Source organism: Acomys russatus, chromosome 13 (genome assembly GCF_903995435.1).
Source record: "Acomys russatus chromosome 13, mAcoRus1.1, whole genome shotgun sequence".
NCBI classification, from domain to species: domain Eukaryota; kingdom Metazoa; phylum Chordata; class Mammalia; order Rodentia; family Muridae; genus Acomys; species Acomys russatus.
The window spans coordinates 45,687,249-45,704,314 of NC_067149.1; the positions used below are offsets into that span (position 1 = coordinate 45,687,249).

Sequence of the window (17,066 nt, forward strand, 5' to 3'; positions counted from 1 at the left end):
CTACTGGCGTCAGCCTTCTAATTGCAAAGGTGACACTACAGCTACTTAGGACATTGTTAAATACTAAAATAGTTGAGGATGATGGCAGACGGCAGCAAGGCTCTCTCAAATGGCTCAGAGTAAGGGGGCAGCAGAAGTCTTTGAACTTTTGTCTAATATTAAAACTTAAAACAAAAACAAAAACCAAAGACGAATAAGCAAATGAATAAACAGAACAGGTGAAAAGCTTTAGGAAATTGTGCTCTTCTGCAGGATCAAAAACTACAGATCAGTGCTTAAAACTAAAATTCAGTTTATGGTGATGCTGCTATGGCTATAATGCATTAAAACACTAACAATGGCTACAGCAGCAGCATACTGAAGTAATATGTCTGGCTAAATCTTTTGGCCCACATATAATGATAAAAATAGAAAAGTGTTAGTACAAATATGATATCTCATCCCACCAAATTATTCATGAGAACTTGGTTGTTTAAACAACTGGCTTTTGGGTGTTCTCTTATGTAAACCCTGGTAATACTGGTTTAATAATACTTGAAAAATCTGCTTAAAATCACACACAAAAAAATCCCAGATAAATATATTGGTTTTCTAATACATATGACAAAATATTTTTATCACTTATGTTTTCATGTCACACATTTAACAGGAAACAATTAAAATATATAAATACAATGTTACATTTTAGATCATATATATAAATGTATATTATTTGTACAAATAGTATACTTCTCTTTTTCTGTGTTAGATATGCAGCCTTGGCTGTCCCTGAACATGAAGACCTACCTGCTTCTGCTTCCCAAGTGTTGGCGTCAAAGATGTGTCACATGTAGCCCACTGGGACATTTAAGATACACAGAGTGCACGCCCCTTTATCTTCTCTGGCCCTCTCCTTCTCCCAAACAGTCCCACTTCTACTCTCATGACTTTTCTTTTTCCTTTTTAATTCAGCAGATCATGTATTTTTTCTTTAAAATGTCTATATATTCTTGTGATGCTTCTGAGAGTAGATCTTGATCTGGTTTAGTAGCAGATCCAAGGGGAGAAAGTTGGCAGAACCCAGATTCCAGTTCAGCAGCAGCTGGAAAGAAAGGGTTACACATCTCAAAGACTTCACAGTTAACCGTGCACAAGTCAGGAGAGATGAAACTGAACGGCAAGGCCTGTGTGCAGCTGCGGTGCCCAGCTGTAACTAAACGTAACTTCCTGAGTGGCGATGCGTATGTGCAGCTGCGGTGCACAGCTGTAACTAAATGTAACTTACTGAGTGGCGATGCGTATGTGCAGCTGCGGTGCCCAGCTGTAACTAAACGTAACTTACTGAGTGGCGATGCGTATGTGCAGCTGCGGTGCACAGCTGTAACTAAATGTAACTTACTGAGTGGCGATGCGTATGTGCAGCTGCGGTGCCCAGCTGTAACTAAATGTAACTTACTGAGTGGCGATGCGTATGTGCAGCTGCGGTGCCCAGCTGTAACTAAACGTAACTTACTGAGTGGCGATGCGTATGTGCAGCTGCGGTGCACAGCTGTAACTAAATGTAACTTACTGAGTGGCGATGCGTATGTGCAGCTGCGGTGCACAGCTGTAACTAAACGTAACTTACTGAGTGGCGATGCGTATGTGCAGCTGCGGTGCCCAGCTGTAACTAAACGTAACTTACTGAGTGGCGATGCGTATGTACAGCTGCGGTGCACAGCTGTAACTAAACGTAACTTACTGAGTGGCGATGCGTATGTACAGCTGCGGTGCACAGCTGTAACTAAACGTAACTTACTGAGTGGCGATGCGTATGTGCAGCTGCGGTGCACAGCTGTAACTAAATGTAACTTACTGAGTGGCGATGCGTATGTACAGCTGCGGTGCACAGCTGTAACTAAACGTAACTTACTGAGTGGCGATGCGTATGTGCAGCTGCGGTGCACAGCTGTAACTAAATGTAACTTACTGAGTGGCGATGCGTATGTACAGCTGCGGTGCACAGCTGTAACTAAACGTAACTTACTGAGTGGCGATGCGTATGTGCAGCTGCGGTGCACAGCTGTAACTAAACGTAACTTACTGAGTGGCGATGCGTATGTACAGCTGCGGTGCACAGCTGTAACTAAACGTAACTTACTGAGTGGCGATGCGTATGTACAGCTGCGGTGCCCAGCTGTAACTAAACGTAACTTACTGAGTGGCGATGCGTATGTGCAGCTGCGGTGCACAGCTGTAACTAAATGTAACTTACTGAGTGGCGATGCGTATGTGCAGCTGCGGTGCACAGCTGTAACTAAATGTAACTTACTGAGTGGCGATGCGTATGTGCAGCTGCGGTGCACAGCTGTAACTAAATGTAACTTACTGAGTGGCGATGCGTATGTGCAGCTGCGGTGCACAGCTGTAACTAAACGTAACTTACTGAGTGGCGATGCGTATGTGCAGCTGCGGTGCACAGCTGTAACTAAATGTAACTTACTGAGTGGCGATGCGTATGTGCAGCTGCGGTGCACAGCTGTAACTAAATGTAACTTACTGAGTGGCGATGCGTATGTGCAGCTGCGGTGCACAGCTGTAACTAAACGTAACTTACTGAGTGGCGATGCGTATGTGCAGCTGCGGTGCACAGCTGTAACTAAATGTAACTTACTGAGTGGCGATGCGTATGTGCAGCTGCGGTGCACAGCTGTAACTAAATGTAACTTACTGAGTGGCGATGCGTATGTGCAGCTGCGGTGCACAGCTGTAACTAAATGTAACTTACTGAGTGGCGATGCGTATGTGCAGCTGCGGTGCACAGCTGTAACTAAATGTAACTTACTGAGTGGCGATGCGTATGTGCAGCTGCGGTGCACAGCTGTAACTAAACGTAACTTACTGAGTGGCGATGCGTATGTGCAGCTGCGGTGCACAGCTGTAACTAAATGTAACTTACTGAGTGGCGATGCGTATGTGCAGCTGCGGTGCACAGCTGTAACTAAATGTAACTTACTGAGTGGCGATGCGTATGTGCAGCTGCGGTGCACAGCTGTAACTAAATGTAACTTACTGAGTGGCGATGCGTATGTACAGCTGCGGTGCACAGCTGTAACTAAACGTAACTTACTGAGTGGCGATGCGTATGTACAGCTGCGGTGCCCAGCTGTAACTAAACGTAACTTACTGAGTGGCGATGCGTATGTGCAGCTGCGGTGCACAGCTGTAACTAAATGTAACTTACTGAATGGCGATGCGTATGTGCAGCTGCGGTGCACAGCTGTAACTAAATGTAACTTACTGAATGGCGATGCGTATGTGCAGCTGCGGTGCACAGCTGTAACTAAACGTAACTTACTGAGTGGCGATGCGTATGTGCAGCTGCGGTGCACAGCTGTAACTAAACGTAACTTACTGAGTGGTGATGCGTATGTGCAGCTGCGGTGCACAGCTGTAACTAAACGTAACTTACTGAGTGGCGATGCGTATGTGCAGCTGCGGTGCACAGCTGTAACTAAATGTAACTTACTGAATGGCGATGCGTATGTGCAGCTGCGGTGCACAGCTGTAACTAAACGTAACTTACTGAGTGGCGATGCGTATGTACAGCTGCGGTGCCCAGCTGTAACTAAACGTAACTTACTGAGTGGCGATGCGTATGTGCAGCTGCGGTGCCCAGCTGTAACTAAATGTAACTTACTGAGTGGCGATGCGTATGTGCAGCTGCGGTGCCCAGCTGTAACTAAATGTAACTTACTGAGTGGCGATGCGTATGTGCAGCTGCGGTGCACAGCTGTAACTAAACGTAACTTACTGAGTGGCGATGCGTATGTGCAGCTGCGGTGCACAGCTGTAACTAAACGTAACTTACTGAGTGGCGATGCGTATGTACAGCTGCGGTGCACAGCTGTAACTAAACGTAACTTACTGAGTGGCGATGCGTATGTGCAGCTGCGGTGCACAGCTGTAACTAAATGTAACTTGCTCACAGGTTGCATGCTTAATTGCCACCGTGAATATCAAAGTGTTATATATTCAACAATTATGTGCAAGCCACTATAACATGCACAGGAACGACAAGACGAGATGGTACACTCCCAACAATCATGTGCAGGGTACATCACAGAGCCATAGCACTGAAAACAGCATGGTACCAGTACACAAATAGGCATGTGGGCCAGTCCAGCATATGGCCACTGGAACCAAGTCGTAAGGCCACATATTTATAGGTCCCTGATATATGACAAGACTCCAAAAATTATGCATTGGAGGAAAGAAAACACCTTTAACAAATGGTGCTGGGAAATGTCCACACGTGGAACGCAGTTAGACTCTTCTCTATGATCCCGCACAACATCAACTCCAAATGGGTAAAAGACTTCAATGTAAAACCTGAAACTGCTGTAAGAAACACAGGCAGTATCCTACAAGACACACACAACCAGGAAGGGACTTTCTGAACAGGATTCAATTTGCTCTGGAGTAACTGTCAGAGGAGGCCTCATAAAGCTGGAAGGCTTCCATACAGCAAAGGAACCAACCAAATGAGGAGAAAACCTACAGACTGGGAGAGAATCTCAGTAGGCAGCTGAGAGTGGATTCAGAATATATGCATATTCAAGAATCAAGAAAACCAATAACCCAATTAAAATGGGTTATGGATCTGAGCAGAGCTCTCAAAAAAGGAACTAAAAACCAGAAAAGTATAAAAGGACCACAGGTTGGAGTGGGGAGGGTGCGAGAAAGGAGGATGCAGGTCATATGAAGGAGAAAATGGCATGTTGGGGAAGGTCCTCAGCTGGGAGAAGGAAGAATGCAATACTGAAGGAGAGGGACAAACACCAAGGTTGTCTGATATAGCCTCAAGGAACCATATTATTCTATATGTATCAAAGTATTGGGTATGGTGTGTGTGCGTGTGTGTGTGTATGTGTGTGTAAAATCTTGAAGGAAGTTATGTCACTTAGCTGACAATGCTCCTCACAAGAACCATAGAATAACGATATGCCAGTAACAGACATGAAAAACCTCCTTTTGAATGGGGTGTGTGTGTGTGTGTGTGTGTGTGTGTGTGTGTGTGCGTGCGTGCAAGTGCCCCTGAGCTGTATAAGAAAGAAGGACGAGCAAGCCGGGAGGATCAAGTCAGTAGGCAGCCTTCCTCCATGGCCTCTGCTTTGGCCTCCAACTCTGGATTCCCGACTCGACCTCCCTTGGTGATGGACGTGTAGGAGGAAATAAGTCCTCTCCTCCCAAGCTGCTTTTGGTCATGGTGTTTATCACAGGAACAGAAACCCTACCTAAGACAACCCTATCCTGAGATGGAGAGCTACAGGCAGCCAGTGGCTGCTGAGAGGGGGAGCCGTCTTTTCCAAGAATGAGACCTCACTCCTAAGTGGCTAGTCCTAAGCACATGAGAACAAGGGCAACACTAACTGGGCCTATAGGCTGCATATATGAGAGGAGGCCGTGGATGTGAGGGGTGGGCAGGGAGGACATGGGTGGAGCTGGAGGAGGCACAGGTGGGGATGATGTTAATACAGTGTACCTATGTATGACATTCTCAAGTGAAAGAAACATTTGCCGAATTAAACTCTGGAAAAACTTCACTCCTTTAATTTTGTGTAAGACAATGCTTAATGTAAAATCTATTCATCAAACAAGAAAAATGATGTCATTTAATATTTATAATTTACTTCAGAAATTAGCTAATCTAAACTTAAGTAATAAATTTTGACACATACCTTCTTTAAGTTCTCTATTTATACTTTTTTCCAACTCCTGATGCATCTGAAATGAGTTGAATATTTACCATGTTTAAGAAAGCGGCATGTTTTTAACTTAGAAATTAATGTTATGCAATGTTACATATTTATTTATTTAACAAACAGTATTTGTACCAGATTCTTTCAAATGATAAATCTCTACATGTAGGCATTTAGATGCCAGCCATTCTCTTGTCATAGGATGCTGCAGGAAAACTGTCAGTAGAAGATGTGCCATAACATCTCAAGCCATATTTATTTTTCAAAACATAACCTCAGCACAGCTTTTAAAGAAATGTGCTGGTTTAGCACATTACTGAACCAAGTAACAGTGCGCACCCACTGAAATGAGAGCTCAGAACTTTAATGATTTTCTTCATTTGCATTAATTACTATGACATTAGTATGCACAGGCCAACAAAACGACTCAGTGTCATGCGTCAAGTGAAAAGTGAGATTTTTATTAGAAATTTGAAATCCAAAAGGAAAAAAATATACTAACCTTGGTCAGGTAGATTTCCACTCTTTTATTTGATGGCTGTGGGCTTGAGGTAGGAATCACTATGTTTTCTCTTGGAAGAAAAGTTCTGTTGAATACCAAACTATTATGAAAACTACCAATGCAAGGACACTCTACAACAGGCCTTGCACTGAGAGTGCTTAGGAGAGATCTGTTCTGCTGTTCCTCCAGGAGGAGCTTGGTGCTGGCCTCCTCCAGCCTCTCATTAGTCCTGTGAAGACCACAAAAGGCAAATACTTAGTGTCTGCAGGGTCCCACTAAGTCCCGAGTCACCGCTGTTTAAGAAGCTGCCATGTGAATACATGGACTTTGCAACTCAACAGTGACTTAGCCTGGAAAACCTGTCAGAACTGCTATTAGCAGGGTTAGAATTATTCTTAAGAGTGCAGGTATTTCTACAGGGAATCTTTTGTTGCGGGGGGAGGGGAGCAGGGGGTTGAGACAGAGTTTCTCTGTGTGGCCCTGACTATCCTGGAACTTACTTTGCTGACCATGCTGGCCTCAAACTCAGAGTTCATCCTGTCTCTGCCTCCCTAGTGCTAGGATTAAAAGAGCATGCCACCACCACTGCCCACTCCAGCTTCTAGTGGGAATCTTAACTAACGAGAACTTCCATCAGGGTAGGAGGGAGAGACATGGGTGTTGAGATGTACAGTTTAACCATTAACCATGTTGTCTTACGGAAGGGCTCTGCTCCCCAGCTTCCTGAGATGTCATCAGAAACACTTGCATTAAGTGCTAACTGGGAGATGCTTCACTAAAGCATGTACAATTAAGGAGTTTCATTCCCTGAAGCGATGTAAGTAGAATTTTCCATCATAGGGAGTTCTAAACATCCACTCCCTCTACTCAGGATAAATTAAGAGGCTGATCTCAAGGAATAACTCAGAGCCACAGCCGGGATCATTAGCTGTGCTGAGGTTTCCACCTGACTTTAAAGTTTCCCTGTATCACATGTGCATTGCATCTTTACATGGAAAACCTCTCAGTTGTAATTTGTTTATAGGGACCGCTAATGGAAATACTGAAGATGACAATCAAAGAAAATTAAAATACCAAATGCGGAGAGTGCCCAGAGGATAATGTCAGCAGTACCTGACCCTTGGAGCTGAGATAACATTTTTCCAAAACAAAACAAAACATGATCAGACCTGTTTGTAGTTCTACTTAAGGGAAAGTGGATAAGCATTTTCATAACAATATAGCTATTTGAACTATAAAGCTAACAGACCATATTAACTAAGACAAAATGACAAAAAAGAATACAGGCTATCCCAAACTAGCAGTTTGAAGGTCAGTCCCAACATTACTTCCACACTTCTGTTGTCTGGTTAGTGTTCACAGCCTCCTAGTCTCCCTGGAAATGATACGGCAGAGAGAAAGCAGTGCGTTTATTTCCTGAGATTCAATGTTAGGACTTACTTATTCAGTTTACTTGACAACGATTTTCTAACTCTGAACTCTTCTTGGTAGAGTTGCTTATATTTTTCTAGTTCTATTTTATCAAGGTCTTCCTGAGTTTTCATTTTGGAGAGCTGGGATTCCAGGTCTTCGATCCTGAGCTCTAGCTGAGTTCTCACTGAAGCGTTACTGCTCTCTCTCAACTGCTCCAAGTTTTCCTGAGATGCTGCCTGTGCCTATAACAAATCGAGAGGAGACACTGTAGAAATAATTATAGCCCGGATCATAATTATTCATTTGTTCTGAATCAAGTACGTGAAGACTGATGCTGATGCTGGGATTTCAGATGTGAATTATAGAGCCTGAATTGTCTTCATCTTCTGTTTATTTAGTCCTAGGAATCTAAGCCAGCGCCTGGTGCACGCTAACTGAAGGTGCCCCCCCCCCCCCCGTGGTGTTCCCCAGCTCTCAATGCCTTTTATGCTAGTACATGGTAATCTGATCACTCAAAGAACAACTAACTCAGCTCAAAATTTCAAGCTTGAACTAGATGACTAAAGAAAACTCAAGAGTTTGGTAGACTTTATATGCCAATGCTTTTTCTTCTGGCAATCGTATTTTAGGCAAACTAACTTTAAAAGTCATATGATTCTCTAATGAGAGATCAACGGAGCCATAATAATGAAGACCACTTGAACACAGGAATAAACACGTCCTCTTCTCTCTAAAACTTTAGGAAACAAACTAGAGGAAACATGCCATGCGCACAGCCGGAGCATCACTTGCAGTGAGATGAACTGCAGTGCACACAGACACAGAAACTAACCTGCAAGAAGAGGTTGACCTGTTTCAACTTCTCCACCAAGTCCTGCCTCGCTCGCTCCTCGGCCTCCTGCCTGTAGCGCTGCACCTCGCTGTGCTCCACCATGTTCGTTTCCATGTGACTTCTGAGCCTTACCACCTCCTGCTCCAGCTTCTTTTTATTCTTCTCTAGTTTCCCACACTTCTTCTGTATAGTTTTCATCAACAGTAATTCCTGCTGAAGAAACTGATTTTTTTTACCCAGATGTAGACATTTTGAAGATGCGGTTTCCAGTTTTGATGTGAGATCATCAATCTGCAGGAATAAAATGTTAGTCTGGTGATGAAGAAGGCTGAGAACAGTGCAGCATAAAACCAATCATAAATTGTACCTGAGCTCAGCTGCAATTCAGCATAACCTGCAATCTCTCTGCCTCCCGCCCTTCCTTCCCCACCTCTGTTTCTCTCTCTCAGAGACAGGGTTTCTCTATGGAGCTCTAACTGTCCTGGAAACTCACTCTGTAGACCAGGCTGTGCTCAGACTCAAGAGATCTGCCTGCTTCTGCCTCCTGAGTGCTGGGATTAAAGGTGTGTGCCACCACACCTGGCTCATGATGAGGTTTCTAGTTACTCAGGAAATTAAAGTCAAAAGGAGCAACTCTGAGTCATTTTGGAAAACCTGCATGGTGGCACACTCCTTTAGCCCAGCACTCACTTGGGAGGCAGAGGTAGGCAATCTCTGAGTTCAAAGCCAGCCTAGGATAAGCAGGGCTATGTAGGGAACTCCTATCTCAAAAAAAAAAAAAAAAAAAAAAAATTAACCAAATAAAAATCTGTAACTATTTTCTCCATCTTCCTGCTTCATAATTTCTAGAGAAGTTTTAGGGATATTGGCGATGTCAAGTGTCCTGAAGGTACTATTTGACAAAGTTCCAGAGCTTGGACGAACTGGGCTGACATCTCAATGCCCTTGGTGGAAATTTGCTACACAACTTTTGCTTGTTTAATATTTGCACTCCTTGCTGTTAAAGGCTCCTCACTGAAGGCTAAAGCTGGGATAATGTAACAGTTCTTATAAAGACTAGTGTTAATAAAAATAAAACTAATGGCAGTTCCCTGGGAGAGTCAGCCATGTAGAAAATTGAGTCTTCCATAGAACCTATTACTTAGATATACACATTTAGACCACTCATAAGTGGTATTAGTAAGCATAAGACACACGATCTGAGAAAAAAATTAAAGAAGAAAAACTTAGGGAAAGTCTAGGAGCTGACAATGTTCATGTTTTCTTCCTGTGTATGTCCAGCCTCAGAAACACAGGAGTATAACAGGGGGAGGTTTTGATTGTATAACTAATGACAAACCTTGGCACCTTCCTGAAGGCAAAGCAGGCAGTCTTGGGAGTCTTGATGTTTTTTTACCCTTTACGGAATTGTAATAAAGATAGGGATTGTACTGAAACAAGCGTTCATGACAAAGACACAGAGGAAACCATTTGGCTCAGTGAACTGCCTGGCTCTCTGAGCAGACTTGTCAGATCAGGGCTTTTCAGATACTGTAGAAAAACAAAGAATAGTGTGCCTTTGCTTAAACAACATTTGTGTGCTGCTATAAAAGCTGCACAGGATTTTAAGAATCAAAGGAAAGGATGGTGGTCTTGAGTCAAATATAAAGGAAGATTTAAGCCAGGGACTGAGCGATTGGGCTTCCGTAGAAACATAAGCTTGGTGTAACAAGTAGTAGGAAATACCTTCTGATCTATTAACTCTGTGTCAAACTGAAACAGAGTCAAACTCAAAAAGCCCTCCTGACTAGCATTTCTGTAATGGCAAGGCTTTGTGACACCAATCTTAAGGAGTTAAATGAAAACTGATTTTATCATAATGTTAATTTTTGTTCTTACAAAACTTGTTGTTTTCTTGCTTTGTTTCTTTAGTATGCTATGTAACTACAGAAGAATTTAGGAAAAATGTACCCTAAGAAGGTTTGTAATCAATATTAAAGTTCTTGAGAAAATGATTCTGTGAGAGACACAGGTTGTCAGAATAGGTCAAGACATAACGAGGTGTGCTTCCTGTCTGTCGTCTCTCGTAAAACGAAACTTGCACCCACCCCCTTCAGGCCTATCCTTACCCGGGGCTGGACCCCGGCAGAATATACTGAGCTGTTCAGGCACTGGCAACTTCAGAGACTCCTGGTGAGGAGCAGTGACATATTGTAGTATAAACTTATTGACATGGACCACTCTTTTTATGAACAAAAATGCAACACATACTAAACAAAAATTAGGTAGGCTTTCAGTGGAATTACTTACTTTAGTTACAACCCAGCCATTATTTAGGGAATCCACCTGTAGGTGGCACAGCTGACTACCCTCACAAAGTTCCAAAGGCCAGCTTCAACTGGCAGCCGTGAGAATGACGTACCCTTAGTACTGGTCCCCAGCATTACGTTATCCAGATGATGCCAAGTATTGGAGAAATGAACAGACTTAACGCGCCTTATCTAAACCAGACTATGAACCAAATATATGTTGGTGTAAGACACTAAATGTTGAAGTGGCTTATTATATTTCATTAAGTGGAATAGATAACAACACTAAATATCTTTTTTATACCCTTAAAAATTTAGGGTACCTAAAGTATTAAGGAGAAGCAGAAGGGACGGAAGGCTAGAAGGGATTCTTATTGGAGCAGGTGCTCCTTATAGAGTCTGACAAGGAGGGCTTCAAGGCCTGTGAAGAAAATGGCCCTGTAACCTGGACAACTACTGCTTTACAGCAAGTGATGAAACTGACAAGACACACACAAGCTATTTGACAAAGAAAAACTGAGATTTGCTGAGTTCAAATGTCTTTTTCGCAATTACAGACTTTCTACCTGTCAAACTGCCAAGTGATGTTAAAATAAATTTCTGAGGTAAGAAATCCAGAGACATGTTTAGAACATGTGGTCTAAATGAAGCCACGGCCATGACTGTAAAACCATTAGTCAGGACTTTGGAATGATGTGCAGCAGAGCCTCAGGTTCCTTTACATGCACTGAGGGCACTGTCTCAGAAAAGCGCATCTCAAAGGCCTGCCAAAGTGGTTCTTCTAATGACAGGACTCCCAGCAGAATACACAGGAGCCTCAGAGCTCTCAGGAGAAATGCGGAAGCACAGTTTGCAAGTGTAGACAAAGACCAGGACAGTCAACTGAACAGTGGCCCCTGGACCTTGAACAATCAATCTAAGAAAAGACATGGCTGAAAACACAGGCTGTTTCATACAAAAAGAACAGCAAAGAGCCCAGCAGGTACAGCAGAGACAGAGGATTCTCTCATGTGTATGACTCATTCCTAAAGAAGCAGCAGCAGCAGCAGCAGCAGCAGCAGCAGCAGCAGCAGCAGCAGCAGCAGAGCCCCCATCTTCCCTTCCTTTGGACAGGAGAGGGTTAGCTGGGGCTGTGGTACACACCTGTAGTCCCACGGCTCAGGGACTGAAGGAGAAGGACCTTGAGTTCAAGGCTATCCTGGGCTGCATGACAAGATCTTAAAGGAGAGAAGGAAGGGAGGGAGGGAGGAGGGAAGGAGAGAAGGAGGGAGGGAAGCAAGAAGGGAGGGAGGGAAGCAAGAAGGGAGGGAGGGAAGGAATGAAGAGGGAGGGAGGGAGAGAAGAAAGGAAGGAGGAAGGGAGGATAGAGGGAGGAAGGGGAGGAGGGAGGGAGGGAGGGAGGAAGGGAGAGAAGAAAGGAAGAAGGGAGGGAGGACGGAAGGAGGGAGGAAGGGAGGGAGGGAGGAAATAGACAGAATTCAAGTCTGCACTCTACCATCAGCTCAGTTTCCAATGAGAAAAGCTGGAAGCTCATCCTTAACCTTCCTTTTAGCTGGCAAAGATCTACAGACAATCTGTATTGTCTGAATAAATTTGACTGAATTTGACTGAATTAAACACACTGCAGTGTATGTAAACACGCGGAGTCAGAAGATCCTGTGTCCAAGACTAGGGGCACATGTAAGTGAAGAGAGAAGCACTGGGAGAGAAAGCAGAAGTCTAGATTAGAAAGAGGTGAACGGATCCTTTCTTCACAAGTCTACCCTCGCATTAGCAAGGTAGGAAACGGCTACAGGCATCTCCTATGTGAAAAACAATGCTTCCAAAGGAGTGAAGCTAAAGGCCCTCTGCCACGCTGCCCTTTATTACTACCCAAGGCACTGAGTGACATGCAGCGTGACTGGAAAGTTCTCCCTTGAGAACACAACTTGATTTGGTACTGGCCTAGAGAGGGACATGTAGCCCCCTGCCTGGGAAGGGGAAAACTCGAAGTAAAGCCAAGGATTATGGTGAACTGATGTCAACAAGTGCGATACAGAAGCAGGTGAAACCGTGTCTTTCTAACACGAGTAGTGCTGGACAAGTGGAGCGTGCTATGGAAAACTAGCTCAAAGCATAACAGCTGAACATAGTAAAACCATAAAATTCTTAGCAAAAAAAATAGGTATAAGTCCTTGTGACTGGATTTGGCAAGTATTTTAGAGATGACATTAAAGGAAAGAAATAGATTAAATAGACTGTATCAACATATCTGTTTGACACCCTCATGGAATCAAACATGCAAGCTGCCAAGATAGCAGCATTTGGACATCTATAAGAGTCTGTACCTAAGATATATAAAGAATGCTTACGACAACAACAAAAACTTCAAAAAGATAATCCATAAGAGAGGCACTCAAACACGTTTCTCCAGAGAAGACACACATGGCTAATAATCACGTGAAAACACATGTTCAACGCTACTCTAAGAAAATGCAAAGGAAAGCCATACCCAAGTGCCGCTTCATATCACTAGGTTGGAAACAGTTTTTCCCAAGAAAAATTATGGAAAACAAGTGTTCCAAAGGCTGTGGAGAAACTGTCGGCCCAGCAGTGCTGGTTACATAGTGCAGCCACTTTGGCAAGGACACCGGCAGTAGCAGCTGCTCAAGTCTAGCCGTTTCCACACAACTCTGTGGTTCCTAAGCACTCCAGGTAAAACGGAAGTAGATGCAAGCTATCCTTGTCCACAGCAATACCTAACCAAAGTGAAGCAGTAAGTGATATTAAACATAATGTACGCACTACCACACCATAGGGCACACTCAGCAACTAGAAAACACTGTGTACGGATGCTTGCTACAACACAGATGGACCCTGAGCACAGTGTTAAGTCAAAGAAGCCAGAACACATACTGTGTGACCGCACTGACATGGAATGCCACAACTGCAGGTGTAAGGACAAAGCCAACTTGGTAGATCCTTAAGGCTGTGCAGGGGAGACATATAACAGATAAAAGACGTTATTTTAGGGTAGCAGAGATATTCTGAAGTGGAAGGCATCACAAAATTCTAGGAATAGAATATGGGATATGCTAACTATAGCCCAACAAAACTGCTACCAATAAGTAAATAAAAGACTTGTTACTCATGATTTAAGATCATGTAATAATAGAGTGTAGCCTGGGTTCAAGACATAAGAATCAACAGTATGACCTTCTAATAGAAAATAATACAATTTTCATTGACATCAAGTCCATAAAACAGTATAAAAACTCCAATGCATCCAGAGATTTATATTACTTAGATTAAAAATTACCTTATTTATTAGCACATTAACTGGGACATCCATTTCAAGTTGACTGTTTTTCATATCTTGACGGAGATTAAGTTCTCTGTTTTCATGTTCACTTAACTCCTTTTTAGTCATCTTTAAGAGTTCCTTAAATCTGTACAAGTAAATGAAGAATTTAAAGAGTACATTAATTATTGAAATAGATACTATAATTATTTAAACAGATAATAAGTCTATCATTATACAGGGATAAATTTCTGAGCGTGGTGGCATACATCTTTAGGCCCAGCACTCAGGAGGCAGAAACAGGCAGATCTCTGTGAGTTCAAGGCCAGCCTGGTCTACAGAGTGAGTTCCAGGAGAGCCACGGCTACACAGAGAGACCTTGTCTTGAAAAAACAAAAACAAAAAAGATAAATTTATAAATTATGAGCCTCTTTCATTTGTATACCTAAAATCTGAAAGCATTATAATTCAATTAAAATCTTAGATAAATAATACGAAGAAAAATGCGTGCTGTGTATGGGAGGTGGAGCTAACATTGTAACCATGTACAGAATGCCTATAATTATATCTATTTTCATACATTAATATGAAACACTTGCATATCGGCTCTAAGCCAGTTATCAGTACCTAAGGAGAAGACATCTGAGCACTCTGTCGCCAGCTGGCCCTCTCCCACAAGGCCAAGCACACAGCACTGAGGCTGTAGCAGAGAGTGTAAGCATCCAAGCCTGAAAAGTATCAAGGAGATTATCCAAAGCAGAAAGAGAGAAAGGAAAAAACAAGTCTTTGCAGTTTGAGTGGAGGGAGAACAAAACAAAACTTAGGAAATGAAAGAGGAAAATAGTGTATGAAGACTTAAAGAGAGAAGAAGAAATCTAGAAGTCTTGATAGGAAAATCTGCAAAATCCAAAAGACGCAAAACTGCATACAGAGCACAGGCTTGCTGCACATGTAGCTCAGAACACAAGGTCCTGCGGTTCACCTCCAGCGCATCCCATCCTCCCGCAGGCATGATGGGGGCTGCAAGCATTGGAAAATATTCCACTTTAAAAGGCTGGTTACAGAGAGACTGAAGCAGCAAACACAGGGCCTGCACCAAATCCTCTGCATAACTGTTACAGCTTTCAGTTTAATATTTTTATGGGTCTCTGAATCTTGTGCCTTCTCGAGCTCGTGTGTGTGTGCTTATTTAAAATTTTATAAATAGAAGTTCAATATCATGTAAACCTTATATACACATAGGAAATGCTATGGAACAACAGTTTATCTCCATGATAAAAATCTTGTAACTAAAGAGAGAAAGAAATATTATGTAAGGATAATTTATGATATAGTTAAAGAGAACTACAAATAGGTTTTTAAGATATCAAAATGCATACATGGTGAAGGAAAAGACACTACAAATGAAGGGAAAAGATCAAAAGTGGTTCAAAAATTGAGCTTAAAAGCTGATGAAGAGTTCAGTTGACATCATATGCCAAAGGTATTGTCATTGTCTTAAAAAGCTTTACGGAGTAAATATAATATTTTAGCAATCAAAAAAGTCTAGTCTTATAAGTTTTGAAGTAAATTTTAAAAAGTGATTTGATTATGAAAATGCAGATAGAAATGAATTTGTATTTAAGTTTTAGCAAAATTAAGAACAGCTGAGAAGACTGAAATATTAAAAACTTACTCTATGAGTTCTTTTTCTAATGCATCATTTTTCTTCTGTTCTTGATCCAAAGTATATTCCAGAGATTCTTTCAACTCAGTAAGTTTCCTCAGTTTTTCTTTATCCTCTTCAGACTTTGAAAACGATTTTTAAAGAAAATGATTTTTATTTTTACTTTATTAAAAAATTATTTTTCTTGTGACTCTTTGGGGTGTTTTGTGTGTGTGTGTGTGTGTGCCCACGTGCATGCCCGTGTGCGTGTGCATGTGCATGCATGCATGTATCAGAGGTCTGCTTTCAGGAGTTAGTGCTCTCCTTTTACCACACCTGTTCCAAGGATCAACTTAGGCCAGGCTTGGTGGCCAGAGCTCTGATCTGTCTTGTCCATCATGCCAGCACTTAGGCTTTGTTTGTTTGTTTTTGTTTTAAGTTTTTCAGAAAGATCAACTGTCACCCCAGGCTAGCTTGGAACTGACTACGCAGCCCACGCTGGCCCTGAACTTTTAGCAATCCTCTACCTTCAGTTTCCTAAATGCTGGGACTACAGGTATAAACCTTAGTGCTGGCTCCTTATTAACCTTTTAATTCACAGAGAAGACTTCAAAATATTGCATATTCTTAATTCTTCTTATTTCCTTAGAATGCTACAGAAAATCTTTCATCACTTTGAAATAAGCTTAATAGGTTTGAAGCACTGCTAAAAACATGCTCAGGGGCCATGAGGTGGCCCAGTGGGTAAAGGTGCTTGCTAGTCTGACAAATTGAGTCTGATCCCTAGATCCCATATGAGGGAAGGAGAGAGCCACCTCTCATAAGGTGTTTTCTGACCTCTAAACCCATGACGTGGCTCATGCATGTCTCTCCTTTGATCAAAGAAAATATAGAAAACGTAAGCCAGGCGCAGTGCACAGGCCTTTAATTTTAATATTTGGAAGGCAGAAGTAGATGGATCCTTGTGAGTTCAAAACTAGTCTGGTTTACATAGTGAGTTCCAGGACAGCCAGAGCTACATAGTGAGATCCTGTCTCAAAACAAACAAACAAACAAAAAACCCAAACCACAAAATATAAATGTAATTTTTTAAAAAGTATTTTTTCGGGCTGGAGAGATGGCTCAGAGGTTAAGAGCACTGCCTGCTCTTCCAAAAGTCCTGAGTTCAATTCCCAGCAACCACATGGTGGCTCACAACCATCTGTAATGAGATCTGGTGTCCTCTTCTGGTGTGCAGGTATACATGCAGGTGAAACACTGTATACTTAAATAAAAATAAATCTTTAAAAAAAAAGTGGGGACTGATAAAAAAATTAAAAATTAAAAATTAAAAAGAAAAAGTATTTTTTTGAGACAGGGTTTCTCTCTGTAGACTTGGCTGTTCTG

General features: G+C 42.3%; 1 protein-coding gene across 1 annotated transcript in view; it reads right to left on the minus strand.

Moving 5' to 3' along the window:
- Positions 1-896: 896 nt before the first annotated feature.
- Positions 897-17,066, minus strand: part of LOC127197354 (ankyrin repeat domain-containing protein 26-like) — a 77,506-nt gene continuing 61,336 nt past the window's right edge. The window contains exons 28-34 of the mRNA XM_051155220.1: positions 15,711-15,823; positions 14,054-14,183; positions 8,468-8,758; positions 7,663-7,877; positions 6,223-6,451; positions 5,700-5,745; positions 897-1,081 (exon numbers count right to left, since the gene is read on the minus strand). Coding sequence (XP_051011177.1) covers positions 948-1,081; positions 5,700-5,745; positions 6,223-6,451; positions 7,663-7,877; positions 8,468-8,758; positions 14,054-14,183; positions 15,711-15,823 — 1,158 coding nt within the window. The 3' untranslated portion in view covers positions 897-947. The remainder of the gene's footprint in view (positions 1,082-5,699; positions 5,746-6,222; positions 6,452-7,662; positions 7,878-8,467; positions 8,759-14,053; positions 14,184-15,710; positions 15,824-17,066) is intronic.